Raw genomic sequence first — 27,621 nt, 5'->3', positions numbered from 1 at the left:
ACCGGGTATGAATGTAAACAACTTCATCATCATTATTAGCAACCTCATTATGCACAGGTAGAGGCGCAGCCCTGCAAACTGCCTGCTCACGATACTGCTGGCGGAAGGCCCGCCACCACAGAAGAGGCTCCAGAGAGTCTCTCTCGAGTGTATTTGGCCTACTCTTCCACGCCGGCCACACGTCATTTTTGGTGGAGGTGGGAGTACCCACACTTCATCCGACTACGCGCGACCTGCCGATCCACCGTTCGTCGTACCGATGTTGTGGATAGAGGCAGGAGGGAGGAGGGAGGGGCGCAGGGGGAAGGGCCGGGGTGGGGCGGGGGAGTCCAAGAAAGTTGCCTCATTGATTCAACTGCAGCGACCTCTGACCTTACGTAAAGGACACATTTCCATCCGTTCTGTCTTTGGTCGGAAGCAAGGCTATTTCCCTAAATGTCAGCCGATTCATTTATCCTCTTATAAAGGCAGTCTTAATAACTATTCAGATTTACATGGCGCTCTTAAGCGATGGATCTCAGAGCGCCACACATGCAGAGGAGGAGAATAGGTAGAGAGAGAGAGAGACTCATGGGACCAGATGGAGAACTAGTGAGAGAGGCCGTGGTAAACAGCTGGTGGTGGGGACTTACAAGTCTCCACTGACTGCGACCTCCTGACCTCCAAGAGGCAGGGGACTCCGGGGCCCCCCGGACGCCGTGCGGACAGCAGCCCGGTGGGCAACCCCAGCGTGGCAGCCTGGAGCGAGGTCACGCCGAGCAGGGGGGGGCAATGAGCGGTGGACCTTAGAGGCCTCGGCGGAGTTGCGTGTGGCTGAATAGTGGAGCGTGCGGCCGAATCAGCTCCTGGATATGAGGTGGAGCAGGCCCGTTTAAAGCATTCGAACGCAGGCACGAGTTGGAGAATCTTAAACTCAATAATATCGAATGCGGGTTAAAACGTGTGTTTATTTGTGCCTACGCGCAACTATCAAAGTAGTGCCGCCACCACCCTTATTTGTGTTTCGCTTAAATTAATTAGCACTCCCCGGTGTGGCAACGCGTGCCGACGGCCGCCCAGAGGCAAAAACCGACGCCTCCCCATCTCCCGCACCATCGGACACGGCAGCGCCAGGTCAACCCACCCCCGGCGGACCGCCCTCGCGTCGGGGAACCGAACCTTCAGATTCTCGGCGAGGATCTCGGCCGGGAAGCTGAGCAGCGTCGGGCAGGCGAGCATGACCCTCCGGACCGCGGCGCCGCCGCCGCCGCCGCCGCCGCCGCCGGAACCGCCGGCGCCATCGTCGCCCTCCTCCTCGTCCGCGTCGCCGCACCCCAGCTCGCTCCGGCAGAACCGCAGCACCGCGCCGATCGCCGGCGCCGCGGGCGGCGAGCCCCGCACGCCCGCCGCCACAGGAGGGCCGCGAGGCCCGCCAGGCGCTCCGGCGTGCCGCCCGCGAGCGCGTGGGCGTTCCGGCTCAGCAGCTTGGCGAGCCAGGCTCGTGCGTCGCGCTCGGAGCCGCCGAGCGAGCGGCGGGAGCGGCGCAGGGCGGCCACCGCGGCGCCGTTGTCGGCGGCGGGGCGGCAGAAGAGCCGCGGCGCCGCGGCGAGGAGCCGCGGTGAGGAGCCGCGGCGAGGAGCCGCGCGAGCACGAGGCGGTGGAGGCCGGCGGAGAGGAGCAGTGCGATGTTGTCCTGCGTGCGTTTGTGTGAGCGCGAGAGCGCGCGTGTGTGTGTGTGAATGAGGCGCGTTATTTTAGCGGTTAGCGCGCTGCGCTACGAACCCGGCGACCCTAGTTCAATTCCTGCCCACGGCCAACACCGGTGGCGATTATGTGAACTGGTCCTGGGCCTCTCCTAGGTTGACTCAGCTTAAAATGAGTACCTGGTGCGGTGTATAGTAAACATCGCCACCGAGGAGACAAAGGCGGCCCGGGCGTGCCGCTGGCCAACCGCCCCCTCGTGCGCTGTGCCAGCCTTCGCGAACAGCACTTGCCCTAAAAGTCCATTGAGCCCATACTGGGGATCTTTGTCTTTGGTTGTGAAGGAGATTCAATTGAACTGTCGCCCGGACGACGATGCTAGCGGTGGCTGGAAATCAAACTCAAGAGGGTCGCCAGTTTCATTTGGGCGGAGTGTGCCAACCGCTGCACCGCCACTCCACCCCGAGCAATGACACAGCAGCGAACAAACGCAGACACGAGGGGCTCGTCGTGCGGAGGGCGCGGTTTCTCGTAGCTCGACGGCGAAAATGTTTCCGGTCGAGGCCGATTTTAGAAAGCGATTTTGGAAAAAGGGTTAACACCGCCCTGGGCTGGTTCCTGCAGTGACCGTGCGTTTGGCGTTTATTGGTCAAACGGCGCAAATTGATTGCCGTGGGGAATTAGCACACACGCATCGTCGCCCGCTCGTTGTGTCCAGCGTCAGGAACACAGCGTCTCCAACGCGCCTGACCCCGCGCACATGAATACCTTTTGGTCATGCTGACCGTGTTCAGGTTTACCGCGTTCATGTGAATCATTTTTACGCGAACCATGTTCATGTGAACCATTCATGTTGACCGTGTTCATGTTGACCGTGTTTATGTGAACCATTCATGTTGACCATGTTCATGTTGACCGTGTTCATGTTGACCGTGTTCATGTGAGCCGTATTCATGTGAACCATTCATGTTGACCGTGTTCATGTTGACTGTGTTCATGTTGACCGTGTTCATGTGAACCATTCATGTTGACCGTGTTCATGTGAACCATTCATGTTGACCGTGTTCATGTTGACCGTGTTCATGTGAACCATTCATGTCGACCGTGTTCATGTGAGCCATGTTCATGTGAACCATTCATGTTGACCGTGTTCATGTTGACCGTGTTCATGTGAACCATGTTCACGTGAACCATTCATGTTGACTGTGTTCATGTTAACCATGTTCATGTGAACCATTCATGTTGACCGTGTTCATGTTGACCGTGTTCAAGTTGACCGTGTTCATGTGAGCCATGTTCATGTCAACCATTCATGTTGACCGTGTTCATGTTAACCATGTTCATGTGAACCATTCATGTTGACCGTGTTCATGTTGACCGTGTTCATGTCAACAATGTCCACGTTGACCATGTTGCTGATGATGATGAAAATTATGTGCTGCTGCTGTTGTTGCCACCGATAATCATGCTGGCCATGTGACGATGCAGCTGATGCCGCTGTACCTGCTGATTTGCCCGCTGCCCCGGCGACGCGGTGAGAAAAAAGGTTTCGGGGAAGCGCTGCACCACATTTGCCAGCTCGCCACCACCACCAGCGCCACCGCGACCACCACCGCCGCCGCCGTCGGCCACGCCGGAGCCCGCGGCCGGCCCGTCGCGGCGGTCGCACAGCGAGAGCCACGGCCGGCGCTGGGCTTGGGCGTCTGCGGGCGGGCACGGCACCGCGGCCGGGCAGCGCTCGAGCAGCGCGGCGACGGCGCCGCCGGGAGCCGCGCCCAGGGAGACGAGCAGCTCCGCCGTGTCCCGCACGTGCGCGCGCCGCTCCCGCAGGACCCAGCCGCGCAGCTTGCGCGTCACGCCCAGCTCGCGCGGTGCACGTGCCGTGTCAGCGTTCTCGTCCGCCGCCGGCGCCGCCGCCGCCGCCGCCGCGGTGTCGGCGGTTGGATTGTCGGGCGAAGGGATGGAGGAGGTGGCGCTGTTGTCGGTGGCAGTGTCCGGAGAGGAGATGGAGGAGGCGTGGGTGGTGTTGTTCGTGGCAGCGGCATCCGGCAAAGGGATGGAGATGGATGCGGCAGTCGTGGCGAAGATGGTAGGGACATCCGCCAAAAGCGTGATGGTGGAAGGGGCGGTGCTGTTGGCGGTTTGAACGTCTGGCGTGGTGGAGGTGCTGGTGGTGTTGGTGGTGGTGCTGGTGGTGGTGGTGGTAGGCACGTCCGGACAGGAGACGGATCTCGTGGAGGTGGTGGTGGACAAGCGGCGGACAATTGACGCAGTCGTCGGCAGCGGGTGGCGAGGGCGAGACATCGCCGCCGCCATCATCGCCATCCTCTTTATCGCGGTCGCCGTCAACGTCATGGTGACCTCATCTCACGACGCTCTGCGACGGGGGCAATCTGTGGCAGAGACAATCGACAAAGGCGACGGTGTGAGGATTGACACGGTGTTAGCTGCTGCACACGACTGAACCACCCAGCGGCGCGTTAACCAGCAGCTGAATGAAGGTCTTGCCGCGACATATCCGCCGAATAATTACGTAGCAAGGCTATCTCTATAACTCGCATCGATCGGCGTTGACCAGCCCTGCGAGGCCACTCGCTCGCGCGCGATGAGCGGAGCGGACGACCCGAAACGCGGGACCAGCGAAAGGGGTAACCACCACCACCCCGCGCGCTTCCGAGTACGGCAGCGGAGGGCGGCCTACGGCTCGTGGACCGCACGTGGCCCGCGGCTCCGTTGCACATGGCCCATGGCAACGCAAGGCCTACCGTCTTGAAACAAACGCATTTTATCCAAAACTGCCGAGCATTTTAGCCACACTAATAGGCTGCTGGGGGGGTGGGGGAGGGGGGGGGTATTTTCGACCTGCTCCTTGAGTCACCCCCTCGGTATGGAAAAGGCTCCACCCCCACCCACACCCCAGTTGTATGACAACGGCACCGGCGCGCCGAGCTGCCGCGAGCCGTGACACTCCGCTCGCTGCGACTTCAGGATTTTGCGATAAAAGCGATACGTCGTGAGAATTTTATCGTGTTATTTTATTATTTTATTCTCATTCTACGTGACTTTACCGAAAGAACCAAAGAAGAAAAAAAGCGATACCGTCCGCCCCCTGTTACATTCACAATCACGCTGGCAAAACCTGCCCTCTTTACTAAATTTTTTCAGCCACTTGATCAACTGCCAACAGTTTCTCCAGGCATTCCCCCGAAGCGCTTCGGTCTCTCCGGCATGGTGTAGGGCCCTCGCCCTTATACCGGGTACACGGCACTCGTCTTCCACTGCACCACAGCTTGAACCGGCCCGGTGGTTCAGCGGCACAGCGAGTGGCATGGCGAGCGGCACAGAGAGCGGCTCGCAATCCCAGGGCCACCACTTAAGTGAGGAAGCCAACAGTGCTCCGTCCCATTGATCTACTCGCCCCCACCATGGAAACGTAGAGTTTCCCCACCACTGGCTCAGGGGCTGTAAACGGGAGATCAGAACCGATGCTCGCAACGTCACTTTGATGCGTGACCGCTCCCGAGCTGCGATCTTCCTCCGATCCGCTGTATCGATCGTCCAAGTTTCACAATGCGTGCATCGCCATCGGGGGCCGCGTTGGGGGCGGGGTGGTGGGGGGGGGAGAAGCCGAGGGTCATCCCGCCTGATCGACCGACACGGTGCGGAGCCGCTCCGCTCTCTTGAGTGTGTCGTCCGTGTCTCCGTGCGTCCAGCCATCCGTGTGTCTGTGTGTCCCTGTGTCCACGTGTCCGTGCGTCCGCGCGTCCGTGTGTCCACGTGTCCGTGCGTCTGCGCGTCCCTGTGTCCACGTGTCCGTGCGTCCGCGCGTCCGTGTGTCCACATGTCCGTGCGTCTGCGCGTCCGTGCCAGGAAGTGACGCGTCCCATTGGGCCACCCGCGCCGCCAGGCCTGGGCTCCACCTGGGGTTGCCACCTCCGAGGTGCTCGTCCCCCGTCGACAGCCCCACGTCAGCGGTGGTGGTTCCGCATTCCCATGGCGACGGCAGTCAATCCATCGGGGACAACCGCCGAGTGACGTCGATTGTACCAACCCCGGAGGGACGATGGAGCTCAGTCCTACACCCAAATAAAAAATGTAACTTGCAAGCTTCCGCTTGCAAGTTCGTGGGCGAGACGAAGAATATGTCACGGTACCAGAGAAGGGGATAACTACGTGAGAATGCCTTGCCTTGAGAGGTGTATTACTATTACTACTACGCAACGGACGCAGAAAAAAAAACACATGGACTCGTGTCCTGGGAAGGCTTACGACTCAACTCACTAGGACAACCAGCCACCTCAAAAAGAGAACGGCCAATGCTGGGAAAACCAGAATCGGTGGCAACCGTACATTATACCAACAGACGATGCATAGAAAGTTAAACAACTGCTGACTGCTCTTCTAATGTACAGCCACGCAAGGGTGACGCCATCTTTGATCATGTGATTGGCATCCTGTGATAAAATACGAATTAAGAAATGTTTTAATATTCCGCACGCAAATAAAAGACACTGCGCAAATATCACCAGACGCGGAATACGGAGGTCTTAAAAACCTTGCCCGTTTCACCTGGCACGGCTGCCTCAAAAAGAAAGAGGGAAAAAAACACTTGGGACAGGTGGCAACCCTGGCACGGCTGGGGTGAGTGACGAGAGACGCTTGACCCCGGGACAATACGAAAGATTTGGGCGGAGAAAATATTTCTGACTTTTGGCGCCGCTCGATTATTATTTCATTTTTTTGGTACGCGCTCATGCAAACGCGAGGGAAACGCTCGTGGGAAATCGAGTTTTCTCGCGGCCGTGATTTTAAATAGAATATTGCCGGAACGAGAGCGCGGGGTTCCTCTCCGCCCCCGCGTCGCCCGATTCAAATGGCACCGCCGCATTAAGAGATGTGAATAATGGGCGATTTTGCATGGCAATGTGAAGGGGATATGCCAGTCAGTAAATTGTTGGCCTTTGTAAGTACAATAAAAAAACTACTTCCCCCCACATAGCCGATTACAGACTGCGGGAGGGAAGGCAAGTGCTGCTCGCCTATGAAAGCCCGGCGTGGTTGGCCAGCACTACGTGCCCAGCCGCCTTCATCTCCCCAGTGGCGATGTTTACGCACCACACCGGCCACTCATTTGAGGCAGAGTCGATCCTGGGGAGGCCCAGGACCGTTTCATATATCTATCAGTTGTTGGTCGTGAGCGGGAATCGAACTCGGGTTGTCAGGTTCGTAGCGCGGCGCGCTCCACGGCTACGCGGGCACAAACGCACACGCGAACACGGACAAAAACATCCTTTGTCGATCCAAATAGTCGGATGGACAAAGTCTGGTCAGCGAGCACCTACTTACAAAATCATACTCGTATAGATAATGATCTCCTAGGGTACAGCCTCTATAGACGGCAGGGGCAAGAGCTTCCTACCGGCTCTGAGAATTAAACAGTTAGGGTTGACTGTCACGCAATGAACATTTCTCTGCAGGAGAATAGATAAGTGGACGATACGTCTCCTCCCTTTCGCTCCTCCGTAGCACGGTGGCTCGGACAGTGCTAGCCACGGATATAAGAGGTCACTTGATCAAGGGAACTCAGAAGTAGTTCTGTGTTATCTACTTCCACGGGCCGATGTTACAGCTCTGCGAGAGCTCCTGTGGATGCCGAGCCTCACGACGTGATGCTCACAGCACGACTGGGAACAGAGTTTACGATAAGAAATGCATTTGTCTCTTCGTTGAATTCAGCAAGGTCGCAGATTCGAGAACTAAAGATTGTGGTTTCTACTGACGCGGGCAGGGCACAGAGCCACGAGTGTGGTCGCGAGCCGACCTCGGAAGGTGTTCTGCGACGTTCTTTTCCCGCAGCCGTTCTCCAACGCAGGGGTAGTGGCCAGGGGCGGAGCCAGAATTTTGACTTTTGGAGGGGGGCTGACTTCAATATTCTGAGATATACAGTGTTTATGTTTTCCAATGGGCGCCACAAATGTATGAAACACATTTTATTGGATTTGAACGCAGAGTTTAATAATAGGTCGGAGCCGCTGATGTGGCTAATAAGTTCGATAAGTTCGAAAGGCTGCCGCTCAAGCAGCCTGCATGGCAGCACAAGGTGGCAGCCTGCAGGGCAGCACAAGGTGGCAGCCTGCAGGGCAGCACACAAGGTGGCAGCCTGCAGGGCAGCACACAAGGTGGCAGCCTGCAGGGCAGCACACAAGGTGGCAGCCTGCAGGGCAGCACACAAGGTGGCAGCCTGCAGGGCAGCACAAGGTGGCAGCCTGCAGGGCAGCACAAGGTGGCAGCACAAGGTGGCAGCCTGCAGGGCAGCACAAGGTGGCAGCACGAGGTGGCAGCCTGCAGGGCAGCACGAAGTGGCAGCTTGCAGGGCAGCACAAGGTGGCAGCCTGCAGCATTTTGCAGCAGCCGGATTTCTGGTTATCCCGATTACCGACTTTCCCAAAATTTCAGGGGGGGCTAAGCCCCCCCCCCAGCCCCCCCTGTGGCTCCACCCCTGGTAGTGGCACTGATATCTGCGCGAATGGAAAACTTCGGTGCCGCGCGGACGGGGCAGAAAATCGCATGAGTGGAATATAATTATAATACGTATATATATTTTTTAAAAAGTCTAAGTAAAAATGTGCAAAAAGGAATTGAAGAAGAAAAAAAAACCTGCTCATTTCCCTCGAGGTTTGCCACACGTGCCGGCAACTCTCCTGTCGTTGCACTCATTGATTCCCACGTCGCAGACACGGCGATGGCAATCTTAGATAACTTAAGCAATATCCGCGCGGAGAAAAACCTATTATAAGAAAATAACCCTTGGGCTTAACGGCATACGCTTCAAAATGTTCGGGGGGGGGGGGGGGGGGTGGTGGGGCGAAAATCCCAAATTAACCAAAAAGGTTGTCTCTTTAAAACACCGTTGCTCGAGCCGTTATTTTAATATTAAATCACCGGTGCCATCACGGGGAATTGTAGACGCCACTTTAGCTTTACGTTCCCTTCTTACTCGTGCATATACCCATGAGTTCCCGGTGTATATAAAACCAAAAAGTTTGAAACTAATGAATGAGTTTCCCTCCCGCTGGAGCGTCAACGTCATCATTTTACTCAACGATCTCATTACCGCTCCCCCTCGAATTTACGATGAGAAAAAACTTTTTCGCCCATCGCACGGCGCCCCCACGCGCTTCGACGCGCGGGAGGTAATTAACGCGAGACAAGCAAAGCGCCACGACGAAAATAAAAAGAAACAAAAAAACCGGCGAACTCCGCTGCCAAAACAAAACTCGCAATCGCTGCAATCTGCCCGGGAACTATTTTCGCCGCGTCCAAGATTTGTTTCAGCCGTTGCGCCCGGCACGGCTCTCCCGACGCGTGCTGCGGGGGGCCGTGCCGTGCCGTGCCGTGCCGTGCCGTGCCGCCGCCGTCGTCGCTCGGGAACGACGTCCGACGTTTGCCTCCACGTGCCGGGAGATTTCTCTTTTTCTGCTTGGTCGGGGATCGGGAGGACGGCGCGACTTGTTTTCCGCGGCGGAACGAGCAAGGGAGTAGGGGAACAAAAAGGGAAGAAAAATAAAATCAAGCGCGAGGCTACTGGCGACACGTTTGACGAAAATAAGCGTTTCTGGGGGAAAAAAAAAACGCGAAGCTCGTCACAAACGTCGTACTAGGTTCACAGCACTATCGTGGCGCGCGATTTCCATTCACGGGACACACAGAAATTCAGCATTCACCGCATTTAAAATTAAGTGCTAATTGTCCGAAACGTCAAATGTGTCATGAAATCGTCACTTATTCGCGTTACTTCTGATTTCACGTTTCGTGAAAAAAATAAAATCTGACAAAATGCTCTACGACGTACGGCGGCTTATGTCAATATTTTTTTTTGGTGGGAGGGGTTCGATGGGGGGTGGTAGGGGAAGCAAGCAACTGCCCCCCCCCCCCCCTTTTCAGAGATGCGGAGAATCTAAATTACACGCGATGGAAATGCGCGCTTCCATGGCATCTGTAATGCGCAATCATTTACACTTCTGAAGCGTCTTCAACCCGGAGGTCACAAGGCGCGGTACAAAACACACGCGCGCACGGAGGCTCACACCAATCACATCCGACCCCAACACAAAGGATACGCCTCGAAGTAACAGGTCATTTTACATCGTTACTCCGGCAATAAAGGGCGACGCTGCTGCTGCTGCTGCCACTGCAAGTGGGATTCTTGGCGGCGATGCCGCCGATTCGATTCAATCTCCCGGCACGGCACTCGAAAAGATGGTGCGAGTTTCTAAAATCCTTCCCCTCCCCCCCCGCCCTTCGCGCGCCGTCCGTCCTAGCCAGCGGCAGCGAAGTTAGTCCATCGGCAGGTCACGTGTGGAGGGGCAAAGTGTGGATGCTCGCACCGATTTCAAGGCTTCCGACCAGCGTGGAGGAGTAGGCCAAAGCACCCTCGACAGGGTAAGAGATCACGAGCGAGCGCGAGAGAGAAATCACGAGAGAGAAATCACGAGAGACCGCGTAGGAGATCTCGCATGTCTCGAGCTGCTGTGCGCTGCGCCGCGTGGCCTCGCACGGCCTGCTTGCTGTCGACCAGCAAAGGCCCCAGCCCGCCCCCCACCCCCCACGAGGGCTGGGGCCCGGTTGCCGCTCGGCGCTCGCGTTAACGCGACACGCGCCGCTCAGTCGAGGTCGCGGCTCAGCTCGGCCATTACCCCGAGAAGCTCGCCACCAATTTCGCAGCCGGAAAGGTTAATGAAATCTCACCCATTGTGTGGAATGAGTTGTGACTGGCCGTGTACGCGCCCCCCCCCCCCCCCCAAGAAAATGTCAAGCTTCGCTCGCCTCGCTCGTCCGCTTGTAAGCGCACGCACGCGCAGACGCACGCGACCCGCTTTTTTTTCTTTTCCGGCAGCGCTGGCATTTTGCACTGACGGCACCCGCGAGCAGATTGACGCGTCAGAGCTAATGACCGTCCAGACCCCTTCGAGTCCCGGCTTTAAACGGCAGGGTCCTGTCGCATAGCACAGTGGTGGCGGTGGTGGAAGCGGTGGTGGCAATAATTGCGGAATTGGTTGCAGCGGTAGTCATGTGGTAGTGCTAAACACTACCACATTTCGTGGTAGTGTTTAGCAATGGTATCAGTGGTTGCAGCAGGAGAGGCGGCAGTAGCAGCCACAGTGTCATCATCTGTCGCAGCAGCAGTATTAGGCCCAGCCAGCTGCAACAGCAGCAGCGAACGTGGCAGAGGAAATGGCAGCAGCAGTAGCAGCATCAGTAGCAACAACGGACCTTTTCAGCCTCCACCTTAGACCCGAGTCAGCAGCGGTGGCAGCAGCGGCAAAAGCATCACCAGCCTCTGAGTCTCCACGCGTCTTGACCTCTGCCCCTTTGAGAAGGAGGAGGGGGAGGAGGAGGAGGAGGACGAGGACGAGGAGGAGGATCCCCCCCACCCCCGCACTTCGCATCCCCGTAGCTCTTCTCGCTCGCTCGCACGCACGACGAGCGCCACGCGTGCCACGCGCCGCATTGCATCAACGTCCGTGCCGTCGGGGGCCCGGCCACGACGAATCCTTGCTGGAGGGAATTTGCGGCTGTCGGAATAGCCGGCGAGCGAGGTGTATAAATATCAAACGCCTTTTAACACAAAGTCGCTCGCAAATGACCTCTCCGGCAAGGCGAGCGGAATACAAATGAGTGATGTTGTACCGTACAGTATTTATACAAGCAGACCTCCGTTCTGTCCCCACGTAAAAAAAAAAAGATGTATATTTGTTGAGCTCATCGGAGTATTTGTTGTTTTTTTCAGGCCAATTATCAAAGTCGAAGTCATTTCTTACTCAAACGCACTTTGAGGCAGTGCTTAGCTCCCGTTGACAGGACTGAGCCAGTGGTGACAATTCCACAATCCTATGGCGAGGGCGAGTCTATCCATAGGGACAACCCCTGTTGACTTCCCCACAGTGTGCTGCTTGTTTTACAGACCCCGGAGGGATGATGGGCCGAGTCAGCCAACCAGAATCTGAACTCGCAGGCCGTTCAAGCGAGTAAAAAGCCTACGTGTCAAATCAAGCAATATTCCGGAGCGGATTCGACCTTCTGGGTCGCATCGGCAGAGTCGTCAGGCTTGGAAGAGGAATGAAGCCGCTCGCGAAAAAAGGGCCCCCGAAAACGCGCTCGTTTTTTCCGTGCCGAGGGGGGGCGTGAAGAGAAAAACACTTCCATGGTGGCGGCCGACTCTTAATAGGGCCATAAAACATTAACGGTGGAGGGTGCGGGCTTGTGAAAATTAACATCTGCGTAAGCGAAAATTAACGTGCGAGCACGCGAGGATTTACACTGATAGGCACGAAAAGTGGGAGCGCGAGCATCTGCGCTCGCGAAAATTAACGACCGCGCTCGCTGCAAAGGTTTTGGGGAGGGCTTTTTTTTCTTTCTGAAGAGCGGGGATGTGACCGGGGCGGAGAAGGCTTTTGGGAGAGGGGGGGTAACGAATGGGCAGCAACACCATTGTGTGTGCGTCACCGTTGTGTGTGTGTGTGTGTCACCGCTGATCAATACAGCCTTCCATAAGCCCCACTGAGACTTTTTAGATCGCTAGATAGATACGTACCCGTTATTCGTTCGAATTAAACGGGAAAACAGAGGCAAATATCTCTCACTCTCTCTCTCATGCACGCACGCATGGGCAGGGCTCCATGTCAGCCGGGATCTGCCCGGGTCGGTGACGCGGGAAAAAATTCCGCAACCGGCACACCGCATCAAGTATACCTCCTCTTGCCACGGCTGCGGGCGGCAACTGATCGCGTGGCGCCGAGCTCCAGTCCTCTTGGCGAACGGGGAGAAAATGAAGCCGCACACGAGACCGTTTTATCTAAATGTCGTGGCGCGCGCGTCTCGTCCGTAGCGACGGAGGTGATTTCGTTCGCCCGAGTCTCACGATCTCCCCGACCGCAAAGGGCAACGAGGAGGGGGGTTACGGGGGGGGGGGGGGGTTCAGGTTTTTCATATATATATAAAAATGTAATTATTCACGTGCGGGGAAATAAAAAATATCTCCGTAAAAACGTGAGAGTTGAAACGGGTCTTGGAAAGAAAATGTCACTTCTACCGTCGGTGGATTGGAAACTAAAAAAAATGCAAATGCTACGAAGCACCCGGCAGCAAAAAACAAAAAAGAACCCAGCACGCAATTTTGCAACAGCGACGGGAAGCGTGGACGGTCGACGCATCCAAGGCAACGCGCACCGCGTCCGTCGTGCATCCACAGATATCCCCACGCGCGATGAAATACGCAGGTGGCATTTACGAAAAGATATTTTTTTCCCCTTTCCCCGGAAAGGAATTTAATGAGACACGAACCTGAAAATAAAACAGCACCATTCGATACCATGATTCTGTGCGACGTCTGACACCGTCGTGAACACGAATGATAGTTTATTTATAGAAAATAATTTGTAATCGTCTACTGATCCACTGCTGGATGAATGTGTTTCTACGTTGTGTCGGTCATGAGGGGCATGATTGACCCATACTTTACCACGGTGGGTGAAGTTGAGATGCCCTGGACTTGTTTAAGAAAGCCTGAGTCTTAAGACTCTTTTTCTAGGAGGGCCCTGCCAAGGAGGGGCCAATGGTAGCGATGCATAAACCCAAATGAGTAATTTGCGATTGCAGTTAAAAAATTTGGGCAGTATAGACCATAAAGCCCATCGCACATCGGCCTATTCTAGCAAACGACATCATGGAATCTTTAAACGTCCGTTCTGAAGCAGGCGGCGGCGTGAGGTTATTACACTTTCCGTGGTAATAACCAGGGCGGCCGCTGGATTCGAACCGTGAACCTCTGCAACAAGGGGCGAACGTGCAACCACAAGGCCGTGTCACCGCCCTGCAAACGACGGTTGGGCTCACACAACGCCTGTGCACTGACCTCTATGCTACCACTCCCTGCCTCTGGCATCACCTCCATGCTGCAATTTGAAACCTGAACCGCAATTATAATTTCACCCCAATGCTCAAAAATAATATTATTAATCCAAAGCAAAAACACGCACGCTGCGGGAACAAAGGCACACACATAATTTATTCCCGCTCAATGTTGTATTCGTATTATCTTGCTTACTGTTGTTTTTATATTCTTGGTTCATTCGGTAAAGTCAAGCTACACGGCAGAGAGGTGTCTCGTGAAAAGACGGTTCAGACACCAGGCCCAGGGCTCGTTCAGATATCACTCGCTTGCCACTTACGTTAGCCCATGGCTGGGAATCGAACCCCGGCGGCACCTGGGCTCACGGCGCAGTTCGCTAAGAACGCCGCGCTCAATCCCCGTGGTAGCGCTTCCTCCGTGAGAAGTGTAATAACAAAAAGTGCTTGAAAATATAAATCGTTTACCCAGGGCAGGGACGGCAACAACGCCGCCGCCGACGAAGACGGCGTTGTGCGGATTAGAGCCAACAAAACTCTCTCTTCCCCGCTACTCTCGTTCCGTTAGGCAGAGCGCGTGCAGCACGAGGTCTGCACTGCTATACGTTACCACGTGATCGTGGTCGCTTTGTTGAGCTACCATTTGCGGCCCGGGTCACGTCTTGAAAAATAAATTAACTCAGTGGGATTTTGCCTGGTAAAATAAAAAAAATATGTATTCTTTGGTTCTTTCGGTAAAGTCACGTAGATTGAAGAAAAAATAATAATCAAAAGAAAAACTACGACGTTTCGATCACAACACAAGCGATCGTCATCATTTTTTTTCCTCCTGATGACGATCGCTTGTGTTGTGATCGAAACGTCGTCGTTATTATTTTATTTACTTTTATTATATATTTTTTTCTATCTACGTGACTTTACATGAAAGAACCAAAGAATATGAATTCCTGCAGTCAAGAAAGTTTTATGTCAAAATTTTTTAAAAATAGTTACATTTTATTTGCATATTTTGTTAAAGTAGCTTTTTTGTACCTTTCCTATACTTTGCACAGTCGTGTTCTTTGTATCGTTTGTCGCTGTAACGTTGGTACCCGCCCTGAAGTGGACATCTGTTTAAAAAGAAAGAGCTTTACAGCTCGTCGGATTCCACCAGTGTAAATAATCTGACTGAAGAGATGCCGATTTCCACGAAAAGTCTGCCAGCCAGCCAGAAACCACCATGGGGGGGAGGGGGAGCTGAGCAGATGGCCAAGAAGGCCGGCTCCATCTCCCCGCCTCGAGGGGGCCGCGGTGCTCCCGAGTCGAGCGGCGATCAGTGACGGGGGGCGCCACGCGTCCAAAACGTCCACGGTCGCGTGATTTAAAAAAAAAAAATTGCAGTGCGAGCGAGCGATTTTCAATCCATATTCTTGGTTCTTTCGGTAAAGTCACGTAGAAGGGAAACAATAAAATAATAAAAATATAAAACAATAAAATTTCTCACGACGTTTCCACTGCAACACAAGCAATCATCATCAGGTGTGAAAACCACAACAAGAAAATTTGAAAAAAGTGGCGGGTTTTTTTAACGTTAGCACCACAGAGAGCGATTTGACAGTTTGTTCAGATGGACGAGTCCATCTATGCTCGGAAAAGAGGGGGGAGACGAAAAATAATGGATGTGGTCTGAAAGCCACCTTAAGCGTGATCAATCAATTAAGACCCGAAATGGTTTATCAAATCCTTCCAATGATTGCTAAGCCAGAATCCATCTTCTCGGTTTAAATTGTCTCTGTGTTTGTATATGTGGATAGCCTCATGAACGAATCTCTCATGGTAGCCAGATGGCTTGCAAAGAACCTCTGTCTTGGAGAAGTCAATGTCATGTGAGCCTACTGAATTATAACAGTGATCTGCCACAGCCGAGGTGTTGGTCCTACCGTGTTTCAGGTCTGCTTTATGTTCACGAATGCAGTCCGAGACATGTCGTTTGGTTTCTCCAATGTAACTACTACCACAGAGGCAACTTAGTTTGTAGAGGCCAGGGTACTGTATGTCTGGAATTACATATTTTACAGACGGAACCAGATCACGGATTTTATGTAATGTGTTGAATCGGACCTGGATCTTGTGTTTATTCAAGATTTTGGAGATCTTTTTTGTGATCCCTGCAATGTAGGGTAAAGTGATGGTTTTGAAAGGCTCCTCAAGAGGGTCCTTCTTCATGGTTGGAGTGATAGCTTTACGGATTGTGTAGTTGGAATAACCATTAGCCTTAAGAGCTTGGTGTACGTGCTTGAGTTCACTGGCTATGTGTTCCTGGTCGGATATGCATTGGACTCTATGGTGCAGAGTCTTGATGACGGAATTCTTCTGGGATGGATGGTGGTGGGAATCCGGTTTCAGGTAAGCATCCGTATGGGTATCTTTCCTGTAGACAGAGTGGCTCATTGAACCATCAGGTCTCTTTTTTATTAGGACATCCAATTATTGTTTCCTTTCTACATGACTTTACCGAAAGAACCAAGAATATGAATCCATGCAGTCACGAACGCTTTAAATGAAGATTTTCAATCCGCTTCGCGATAATCAAAAGGAGCTCAAATTAAGGACTGTGCCCAAGCGGTCTATTTTCTTTCCTGTTATAAACGGATATTTTCTTACGATTACATTTTTCTTATTTTACTCCGCCACCAGCTTTCATTACGGAGGCCGCGTTGTTGCTGCTGTTATTGCTACTCCCGCGGTAATCTCTTTTGTAATGAGGCGACAGACAGCTGCCTCACGTTGGGCACGGAATCCACTCTAAGATTAACAATAAAAAAAACACTGAAAACGCACGCATCGACACCCAGCGTCTTCCCCGCCCGAGCAAAGCGAGCGTCGCCCCTCGTCTCGGCCGGCAGTCCCTAGCAAGTGGTGGAAATACCACGTGACTATGACAGGAGCCATCGGAATCTATTGTAGCAGTGGCAGCCGAAACGTGGAGCGACGAGATGGGATCGAGCGCCGGTCGTGAGAAATGCCGACGACTTGGGGAGGCTTTCATCCAGCAGTGGATCGACCATGGCTGATAGTGATGATGATGATGATGGCAGGAACCAGCTTAAACATAGATCAACCACAGCTGACTTTCCACGAAATAATGATGTGCTAAGCTGGCCCGGGACCAGGTTATTGAACTCAAGTAATTTCCAGTTACGAGGCGATGGATCTGGCCACAGGCACAACAAGGTCTGCTCAGATTCAAAGAATTGAATTATCGGTTGTGTCGAGTGGAGGAGGGTGTACAACACATGTTTTACTCACGTGATCCGACCCAAACGTCAATTACGAAGCGTAATATGTCAGCTTCCACGAGCAACGCTATCCATAAGAGGGTTTTTTGGGGTTAGATGGCATAAATAACAATATTGGTCGCGAAAGACCTGCGTGTGAGAAGTCGGTCTCTGCCAAACTGGAGCCATTCTCTTGTACACAGGGCGATTCACTCGAGCGGCAGGAAGAGAGCGCCGATCGCGCCCATCGCGGTCCAACTGTGAGATGGAAATTAAAAAAACACAAATGGAAAAGAATATTAAATACATTCACACCGCAATTTTATTTAACAACCAAATATTGCAGAAAATTACGTGTTTTTTTCAAATCGCAGATTTGCTATGTTCACAGAGGCGCTCAATTATCAACGTGTATGCTCTACAGTGCAGCCCTCGCTGAATAAAGGAGGTGAGTCACACTTTTTTATGTTATATTTTTACGCCGTGGTTGTTTAATTCATCTTTAAGCGGTAAACGCACGCGGCTCGCCAGAGCGAGCGTGCGCTACGTGAAGGGCTTACAGAGCGGAGCCCCCTACTCCCACGCTCCCGCCCTCACCCCCAATCGCCCGCCCTCCCATCCCCGATGAATGGGAGCCAGGGCGAGGGTAAAAGGGTAACGAATTAGAGGTAGTGTCAGGGCTAAGTGTTAACGCAGTGATTCTTAACATATTTTGGAATGACACCCCCCCCCCCCCAAGTCAAGTCTGGTCTCTTCAATGCCCCCCCCCCGTCCACACCTCAAGTAAATGCGATCTGCAAGGCATGCGTTTCATTGTTTGGTTTGTATTAGTGTTTCAGTGTCATTGGGTTAAGACTGTATTTATGGTTAGTATTATAGAGGCTACTCGGGTTAGCAATTTGATTGGTATTTGGGTTAGTTTAGGGGGCTAGTGTAATCGGGACATGATTGGTGTAGGGGTTCGTGTTGGTGTAGGGGTCAGTGTTGGTGTAGGGGTTAGTGTTGGTGTAGGGGTCAGTGTTGATGAAGGGGTCAGTGTTGGTGTAGGGGTCAGTGTTGATGAAGGGGTCAGTGTTGATGAAGGGGTCAGTGTTGGTGTAGGGGTCAGTGTTGATGAAGGGGTCAGTGTTGGTGAAGGGGTCAGTGTTGGTGTAGGGGTCAGTGTTAGTGTAGGGGTCAGTGTTGGTGTAGGAGTTCGTGTTGGTGTAGGGGTCAGTGTTGGTGAAGGGATCAGTGTTGGTGTAGGGGTCAGTGTTGATGAAGGGGTCAGTGTTGGTGAAGGGGTCAGTGTTGGTGTAGGGGTCAGTGTTAGTGTAGGTGTCAGTGTTGGTGTAGGAGTTCGTGTTGGTGTAGGGGTCAGTGTTGGTGAAGGGGTCAGTGTTGGTGTAGGAGTTCGTGTTGGTGTAGGGGTCAGTGTTGGTGTAGGGGTCAGTGTTGGTGAAGGGGTCAGTGTTGGTGTAGGGGTCAGTGTTAGTGTATGGGTCAGTGTTGGTGTAGGGGTCAGTGTTGGTGTAGGGGTCAGTGTTGGTGTAGGGGTCAGTGTTGGTGTAGGGGTCAGTGTTGGTGTAGGAGTTCGTGTTGGTGTAGGGGTCAGTGTTGGTGTAACAGCGATGCGGTTTGTGCCGGGGCGAGCGAGTTAAAGGTGGAGGTGGTTCGGTCGCCCAATCCGCCAGCCTCAGCCTTCGCGAGGGCTTTTAATTTAGGCGGCGCTCAATCACCCGCGGCAGCCCCCGCGTTTCACTCACATCCCCGCACGCCACCGCCCCTCCCTCGCCATTCATCGGCGATGCTCATCGATTGCCCGTGGGCAGGAAAGAGCAGGAAAGGGCAGGCTAAAGGGCAGGGCATAGGAGAGGGCAGCACAGCCTGCAGCGTGGGCAGAAGCCGATAAATAAAATAAAATCCCACGTACATTTGATTTTTTATCGCTTCCGTTCTTACAGCACAAGGCCATCACAAAGGCTCTACGTCTCACACACGAGTATAGCCTGTAATAGTTTCTCACAAGTGGTGGGGGGCGACTTTGCTGTGTGTGGTTTTACCCTATTGGGTCATTTTCAAACTTGGAAAGACGTGGAGTGTCACGGCGGCACAACGATGGCATGCTCTTTTTACGAACAACCCCGCGGGCCGTTAAAACGTCGACTGTGGCTGAGACAGCCACAGTATTAACCAGGGCGGCCACTGGGCTCCAACCGCGAACCTCCGCAGGATGAGCGGCAAACGCGTCATAACCGACTCAAGACTCCGTCACCGCCCAGCCGCAGGAGCAAGCCCTTATTAAAACGATCCATCATTAGCGCTGGCGATCGAGTTAAAAACATTTAAAATATATATTTTATATATAAAACAAATGAGAAAATGGCGCGCAGGCGCCACGGTTATTCTTGGGACAAAGACGACGTTCTCGTAACGTATTTCGCTAATATGTGATTTACGTGTGGCGATGACGTTTAATGAAATTCTTAACGATGAGGTTTGGCGCGTGTGAATTTCTCTTCCCCTCGGCCACCTCTTTTTTCCCCTTTCTCCGCGGCGAAGCGCGGGGTCACGGGAAGTCGCGGAGGAATGAATAACCCGCGTCACGGCAGGACAACACCACCACCACCACCACCGTCTTCCGCCGTTAGTCAGACGTGTTTCTTTAAAAAAAACGCCGCAATACCTAATTCATATTCAAATGATCATCATTACCATTGTTGTTATTTTAATAAGCGAACGACTTAATTAAAAATGATATATAAAAATTAATTCTTATTCTTCTCACTGGTTGCTTGAGAGATGGCAGATGGGGGGGGGGGGGAGGCCGTCATCCAGCAGTGGAGCAATCGTGGCTGCTGCTGCTGACTCGTTATTGAGATTATTTGGCTGCGATAAATTTCCACATGATAAGCCACTTCGTTCAGCTATCATTTGTGGCCATGTCACTTCTGAAAAAGAAGCTAACAGCTCAGTGGGCTTTACCTGGGGTTTCTGTTTACCTTTGCTATACCTTGCACTCCTATCGTGTGTATGTATTGTGAAAAAGAGCTTTATAGCTCATCGGATTCCTCCAGTATAAATAACGATTCTGACTAGCCTTGTCATCGCCGCTTAACTCAATGTCAGATTGGTTTGTTAGTCACAGTGCAAGTCATTCGCGCTATTGATTAAGTGCCGTGCAGATTGCCAAGCCAATGTTAACTTTTTTCTTGACGTTTTAATTAGAAATGATAATTATTTTAAACTTAGTTTTCAATGTTTTTTGCACAACCAGCGTATTTGCGATGCGTGGCTACATCGTCGCAGGCAAAACGTGCATACGTTCGTGTCGTTCTTAGATATCCCTCGCAGGTAAAAGGTAATTAAATCAATAATGAAGGATAAATATATATTTACCATCAGACATGGTGGCCCGAGGAGCGGAAAGAGAGATGGCGCAGGACATAGCGGAATAATGTTCGTTGACTCATTAATCCCCCCCCCACTTTCCGTAAGAGCGCAGAAGCGTGGTCACCACATCTACGCCTCTATCTAAAGAACGAAACAGGTGGACTTCACCACAAATCTGGCTGTCGCCTGATGAAGCTAGTTGTAATTACTGGCGAAACGTCGTACTCAGTTTGTAAATGTTGTGGCTTGGCTCTCCAACACACCGGCGTGCTGTACTAGTGACGAATTTGCCACGTTCTGTTTACGTGACAACCCTTACTAAATTGGCTGTGTCGGGTGGTGGCGGGTTTTAACGACGCTTTTATATATTTACGCGATCTAACCCAAAACAACCTCTATTATGGATTATAAGCGTGGAGAAGGTTGGCAAGGACAGCAGAACACCCCACATGAGTGAGACAAACGCGTGGAAGAAGAAGAAATATTTACCATCGGCCGTGCCAGAATGACAACAGGCCGACGATACAAATGTCTCCATGAATGTAAAAGTTTAAAGGCAAGACACGGCGGTGCGATTGTGGCCATGCAACCCAAACTTTGGACCAAACCGTAAACCCAGAGAGACACTTAAGAGGCTCAGAGACCCATAGAGATAGAGACCCGTCGTGATACACAGAGATCCAGCGTGACACATAGAGACCCATGGGTGTAGATTAAAGACAAGCCACAGTCGTGCGCTTGTGGCCGGGCCATGCAACCAAAAACATGGACCACAATGCAGAGCGACTGTCGTCTACGCTGCTTCAATGGAGGAAGAGAACAGCAAAACTCCACGAATTCTCTCCTGAAGCCCTCTCGTGACATCCAGACCTCGACATATGCATTCGGCTCCTGAAACATTTTGCAACACGCAAGAACCGAATAAATGAACCTTATGGCGGTACCTCGGGGTACCACAATACCCCGGCTCTCGCACAATGTCCGTGATGCAGTAATTTTTAGTCTGTTGATGGTTGGCGATGCGGCAATCGACGCACCACTACGGTGCGTGCGAGCGTTCAGGGTTTCAGCGCAATCGTCCTCGCTGCGTTTCGACATCGCGGAGTGTGGCACTGATGTCAGATTGATTGGTTACCCCAGTCGCGGAGTTAAGTACACCCCTGGAAAAAAAATAGTGTCCCAGAAATAAAATATTTAATTGCCTCGGTCATTTTGTATTATTTGGTTACTCCAGGAGTACCGCCATAAGGATCAAATAACGTGGACAATTCACGGCCTTTTTTGTCAACCCACCGCTGAGTCAATGCCTCTTACATGGAACGATAGCCATACTTCACCACGCTGGTCAGTGCACGGGTTGACGGAGAATGGTATGTACTCGAGACCAGCTGAGCCATCACTTGCCACTGATGTTAGTCGTGGTCCGGGAAAATGATTCAGGCCGCCGGGTTGAGAGTGCCGTGTGTTCACCGGTTTTACACCGTTGCCTGCACTACTGCATATTAAAGGATATCAATCTATAAATCAATGTGAGAAAATGTGGTTATGATTCCGTGCAGCTCTACACTGCGTGGGTGTGAGCCTGCATACATACCCTGTGCATTAAACGCCAGACATGTGACCCCAACGCATCTAAGTGCTGCTACAGAGAAAAAGCCAGGAGAGGCAAGGCCAGTTGCACTGAACCTGTGATTGTGTGGCCGGAATTATGTCACTGACCACATAACGGGCTTGCCGACTAAGTCTGCCATAACACCCATCTAAGACAATGCTTTGGCGAAACGCCAAGCCTACCACTACAGCAAACTTATACCACACCAGGCCTACCACCAACACATTGCCAGCACACCAATTCTACAACCACACTATCATTGAAACTAAATTATCCCGAAAACCACACCATCCCCTAACACCACACCATCCCTACAACCACCCCATCCATACCACCATATCAATCCCCTACCACCACAGCATCCCCTATCACCACACCATCCCTACCACCACACCATCCCTACAACCACAACATCCCTACCACCACACCATCCCTACCACCACAGCATCCCCTACCACCACAGCATCGCCTCCCACCACACCATCCCTACCACCATACCACCACACCATTCCTACCACCACACAATCCCTACCACCACACCATCCCTACCACCACATCATCCCTACAACCACACCATCCATACCACCATACCACCCATAAAACCACACCATTCCTACCACCACACCATTCCTACCACCACAGCATCGCCTCCCACCACACCATCCCTACCACCATACTACCACACCATTCCTGCCACCACACCATCGCCTCCCACCACACCATCCCTACCACCACACCATCCCTACCACCACACCATCCCTACCACCATACCACCCATACCACCACACCATCCCTACCACCACAGCATCGCCTCCCACCACACCATCCCTACCACCACGCCATCCCTACCACCACACCATCCCTACCACCACACCATCCCTACCACCACACCATCCCTACCACCATACCACCACACCATCCCTATCACCACACCATCCCTACCACCATACCACCACACCATCCCTATCACCACACCATCCCTACCACCACACCATCCCTACCACCATACCACCACACCATCCCTACCACCACACCATCCCTACCACCACACCATCCCTACCACACCATCCCTACCACCACACCATCCCTACCACCACACCATCGAGCAATGTGAAATCAGCACGGACGCTGCGCTCGGGAAAGGGGCCAAGCTACCCACGCGCGTTACGACTCCTGCCAGGGTCTGGCAGAGGGAAGGAAGGAGGCGATGTCGCGATTGCCCTTCAACTTGACCTTCAGGGGCATTCCGCGGCAGGTGAATAGCAGCCTTGACCCACAAGACCGACGGCCCGCCCGTGCGTCTCTGTCTCCCCAGCTGTGGCCGAGGGTTTGACAACACCGGGAACCCCGCTGGAGGGGCCGAGCAGACTTTAGGTATTGGGGGATGGGCCCGCTCCACACGTGCCGCTCACGCTTGCGTTAGGAGGCCGTCCATAAATGACGTCACACGTCACAAAAAGTCAGACCCCCCCCTTCAAATATTACGTCACAAAGCTCTGCCCCCCTCCCCCAAAAAACACATGCTTCAAATCGCTATAAACTATTATCATTGTAGTGCGTATTTAATGTGGCGCTGCACTCTGATGTTGTAGGAGAAAACATTTATGAAAAAGTCTATTTAATTAAGTAGAACGTGTTGTCTATATTTATTTAAAGTTGCGCATTTTGATGTGACGTCACATTTCTCAAACCCCCCCCTCCTCGTCACACATCGTCACAAATGTCTGACCCCCCCCCCCCCCAGGTGCATGACGTCATTTATGGACGGCCCCTAAACACGGCCAAGGGGAATCGAACTCCGGTTAAACCGAGCTCGTCGGCGCCGTGAAACAATGTCACCGACATCCCAATAGCCCCGCCATCCGCCACTCAAGTCAACCAGGGCGCCCGTGCCAGGCTAGGTGCACTTTGAGGCTACCACGTGCAAGTGTCGAACAAAAGTACTCGCTTGACTTAAAGCTCTCGTGACTGCAGGAATCCATATACTTTGGGTCTTTCGGTAAAGTCACGTAGATAGGTTCAAAGAAAATAACAAAAAAACTACGATGTTTCGATCGCAACGCTAGCGGTCGTCCTCCTGATGACGACCGCTCACACACACACACAAAGATTCCCCATATAGCCTTAATAGACTGTAGGGGCAAGTGCTGTTAGCGAGCACCTATGAAGGCCGGTAACAGTACACAAGGGGATGGGTGGCCAGCACCACGCCCGACCGCCTTTGTCTCCCCAGTGGCGATGTTTACACACCACACCAGGTACTCATATGAGGCTGAGTCGACCTAGGGGAGGCCCGGGACCGGTTCAGATAATCGTCACTGGTGTTGGCCGTGAGCAGGAATCGAACCCGTGTCGCCGGGTTCATAGCGCAGCGTGCTAACCGCTACACTACCGCTCCCACACAGACACGGACACACAACAACAACCGCCATTCGCCACTAAGTGGCGGTGACGTCACCACGACGCTTGTGCCAGGCTATGTGCACCCCGAGGCCACGTGAAGTGTCGAACGCCCGCTGGCAGGCGGTCACGGGGCAGACCCAGGTGCCACGGGTCGACTGACTGAGATGACTGAGATGACTGACTGATGCACCACCTGTGCCCCCTACAGTGCCAACCTGCTGTGCTTTAGCCACCCGGCGCTCCGCTCGTTGTTGTGAGCGTCGCTCCTCCGCCCTCCGTTGTTGTTGGAGGGCGACTGCCTCCAACTGTCCAGTAGCAGCGTCCTTCACGAGCCTCCTCCACAGAAGCCGATCTTGACACCGCTGGTACCAGTCATCGGCAAGTCCACTCAGCTCCACGTCCTCCTGTACCACATCACTCCATCTCTTCTCTAGCCCGTGCCGCGCCCGCTTAGCCCCCTCAATCCGGCCGAACAAAAGCTGTTTCGGCATGCGGTGGCTGGGCATGCGGCCTACATGACCCAGCCATCGCAGCCTTCCCCGCCGGAGGAGCTCACCGATGGGACCTTGCCCAGATCTTTCAAGAATTTGTGAGCTCCTCACACAATCCAGTCTGGTATAACCCAGGATGGATCGTAGGCAGGCCAGCCCAAATGTTTCTAACCGGCGAAGATGTTCCATTAGGGGGGTCCACGTTTCGCAAGCGTAGAGAAGGGAGGGAATGACCGTGGCCGAGAAGACCTGAAGCTTAGTGCAGAGCGACAGACCAGGTAGCTTCCACACAGCGTTACGCAACCGATGAAAAGATTTTGCCGCTCGACTGATTCGGAGTGATACCTCTGCTGTTAAACTGGAGCCAGTCATAAGCACACTGCCCAGGTATGGGAAACTCTCCACTCTCTCCACAACTGCCCCATCACCGATGGGAAGTTGTGGGGGTGGAGTGTCCGATGGTACAAAATACCCAGGCAGGTGCTTAGTTTTGGTGGGGCTGATGGTAAGGCCCCACCTCTTAGTGGCACGCTCCAGTCTCAGCAGCAGCGTCTCCAACTCCTCCTCTGAATGAGCAGCTATTACCAAATCATCAGCATACATAACGTGGTTGAGCAATAGGGAGCCATCCCTTGATCGCACCCGGGCGTCGATCAGCCTCCCATTATATCTGTACCATATGGAGATTCCCCCGGTACAGCTATTGAAGGCTTCACGAACTACGTGGTCAAAATAGATGTTAAATAATGTGGGAGCCAGAGGACATCCCTGTCGCACCCCAAGGTTAACAGGGAATGGCTCTGACTCCCGGCCACGTAGTTTGACCCGGGCCCGCTCACCATCATGAAGGTCCTTAATGATCGTGAGCAGAGGGTCAGGTAGTCCAAAAGCACGAAGAACAACCCAGAGCCCAGGCCTACTGATGGTATCATAGGCAGAGATGTAGGTCTTGTTGGAATTCCCTACACATCTGCTGTAGCAGACGGACAGAAAATATGGCATCTGTGCAGGACCGCCCTTGCCTGAAACCGCATTGGGGCTCCGCAAGCCTCTCCTCAGCGTGCCTGGCAAGGCGATGTTGAATAATCCTTGCCAGGACCTTTCCCGGCACACTGAGGAGTGAGATGCCCCTGTAGTTGTTACAGATGCCCCTGTAGTCGTTACAGTCTGTGCGGTCCCCCTTCTTAAAAAGAGGGACCACCAGGGCATCCTTCCAATCCTGCGGAACCCGTCCAGTGGTCCAGACTGTTGTTATGATGTCATATAGGGCAGTCTGTGCACAAACGCCGCCCTCCCTCAACATTTCGCTTAGGAGATCGTCTCTGCCCGCTGCCTTTCCTGGTCTCAGACTCCGGATCGCCTTCAGTACTTCCTCAACAGATGTCACCTCAGCCAGCCACTCACAGGGGGTGACTTCTTCCAATATAGAGTCCCACACACACGCACGGACACACACACACAGAGTCACACACACACACAGAGTCACACACACGGAGTCTCACACACACACAGTCTCACACACACACACAGCGTCTCACACACACACGGACACACACAGAGTCTCACACACACACAGAGTCACACACAGAGTCACACACACGCACTCACACACAGAGTCTCACACACACGGACACAGTCTCTCACACACACACAGTCACACACAGAGTCTCACACACACAGAGTCACACACACAGAGTCACAGAGTCTCACACACAGAGTCTCACACACACAGAGTCTCACACACACACATAGTCTCACACACACACGGACACAGTCTCACACACACACGGACACACACGCGCACTGTACCTTGTGTACGGACCCTCGCCCCTACACCGCGTAACATTTCGCACTGTACCGGGCACGAGGCGTGCGATGACACAGCCACGCACGCGGCACGGCCGCCTTTGTCTCCCCATAAGTAGGTACCGGTTACTCATTTATTTAAGGCTGAGTCGACCTCGGGGCGGGTTTGGCGAGCCCCAGGCTGTACTTAGAAGTAGTCACTCGCGCGCTGGCGTTGTGTTAACCACAAATCCCAGCCACGGAGTTGATTGGTGGTGGTGGTTGTTGGTGGTGGTGGTGGTTGTGGTCACGGCAATTCGCGGGTGTCTCCAAGGGGAGAGACGGAGCGATGGAGACCGAAGGAGTTGGGTGAGAGACTGCGGAGGGGAACTCACGAAGGGCGAGAGGCGAAGGGCCGGGAGAGCCTCGTGATGACCACAGCGCACAGCGCGCGCGGGGCGCGTGCACCACCACGAGTCCGTGTGTGTGTGTCAGTGTGTGTGTCAGTGTGTGCACCTGCCTGGGTATTTTGTACCATCGGACACTCCACCCCCACAACTCCCAATCGGTGATGGGGCAGTTGTGGAGAGAGTGGAGAGTTTCCCATACCTGGGCAGTGTGCTTATGACTGCTCCAGTTTAACAGCAGAGGTCTCACTCCGAATCAGTCGAGCGGCAATATCTTTTCATCGGTTGCGTAACGCTGTGTGGAAGCTACCTGGTCTGTCGCTCCGCACTAAGCTTCAGGTCTTCTTGGCCACGGTCATTCCCTCCCTTCTCTACGCTTGCGAAACGTGGACCCCCCTAATGGAGCATCTTCGCCGGTTAGAAACATTTAGGCTGGCCTGCCTACGATCCATCCTGGGTTTAACCAGACTGGATTGTGTGAGGAGCTCACAAATCCTTGAAAGATCTGGGCAGGGTCCCATCGGTGAGCTCCTCCGGCAGGCAAGGCTGCGATGGCTGGGTCATGTAGCCCGCATGCCCAGCCACCGCATGCCGAAACAGCTTTTGTTTGGCCGGATTGAGGGGGCTAAGCGGGCGCGGCACGGGCTAGAGAAGAGATGGAGTGATGTGGTACAGGAGGACGTGGAGCTGAGTGGACTTGCCGATGA

General features: G+C 53.4%; 1 protein-coding gene across 1 annotated transcript; it reads right to left on the bottom strand.

The window, feature by feature from the left end:
* Positions 1-2,295: 2,295 nt before the first annotated feature.
* LOC142924031 (uncharacterized) lies at positions 2,296-27,471 on the bottom strand. Its single transcript, XM_076065416.1, has 3 exons — positions 26,903-27,471; positions 16,995-17,102; positions 2,296-4,073 (listed from the first exon to the last, which is right to left on the bottom strand). The coding sequence occupies exon 3, from the start codon at positions 4,033-4,035 to the stop codon at positions 3,112-3,114; it is 924 nt and encodes a 307-aa protein (XP_075921531.1). The 5' UTR covers positions 4,036-4,073; positions 16,995-17,102; positions 26,903-27,471; the 3' UTR covers positions 2,296-3,111.
* Between the last annotated feature and the right edge of the window lie 150 nt (positions 27,472-27,621).

The sequence above is a fragment of the Petromyzon marinus genome, chromosome 7 (assembly GCF_048934315.1).
Source record: "Petromyzon marinus isolate PM22_M1 ecotype Great Lakes invasive population chromosome 7, UKy_Petmar_22M1.pri1.0, whole genome shotgun sequence".
In the NCBI taxonomy this organism is placed as follows: domain Eukaryota; kingdom Metazoa; phylum Chordata; class Hyperoartia; order Petromyzontiformes; family Petromyzontidae; genus Petromyzon; species Petromyzon marinus.
The sequence above is the reverse complement of the archived record's forward strand: the minus strand, read 5'-3'. Positions and strand labels throughout refer to the sequence as shown.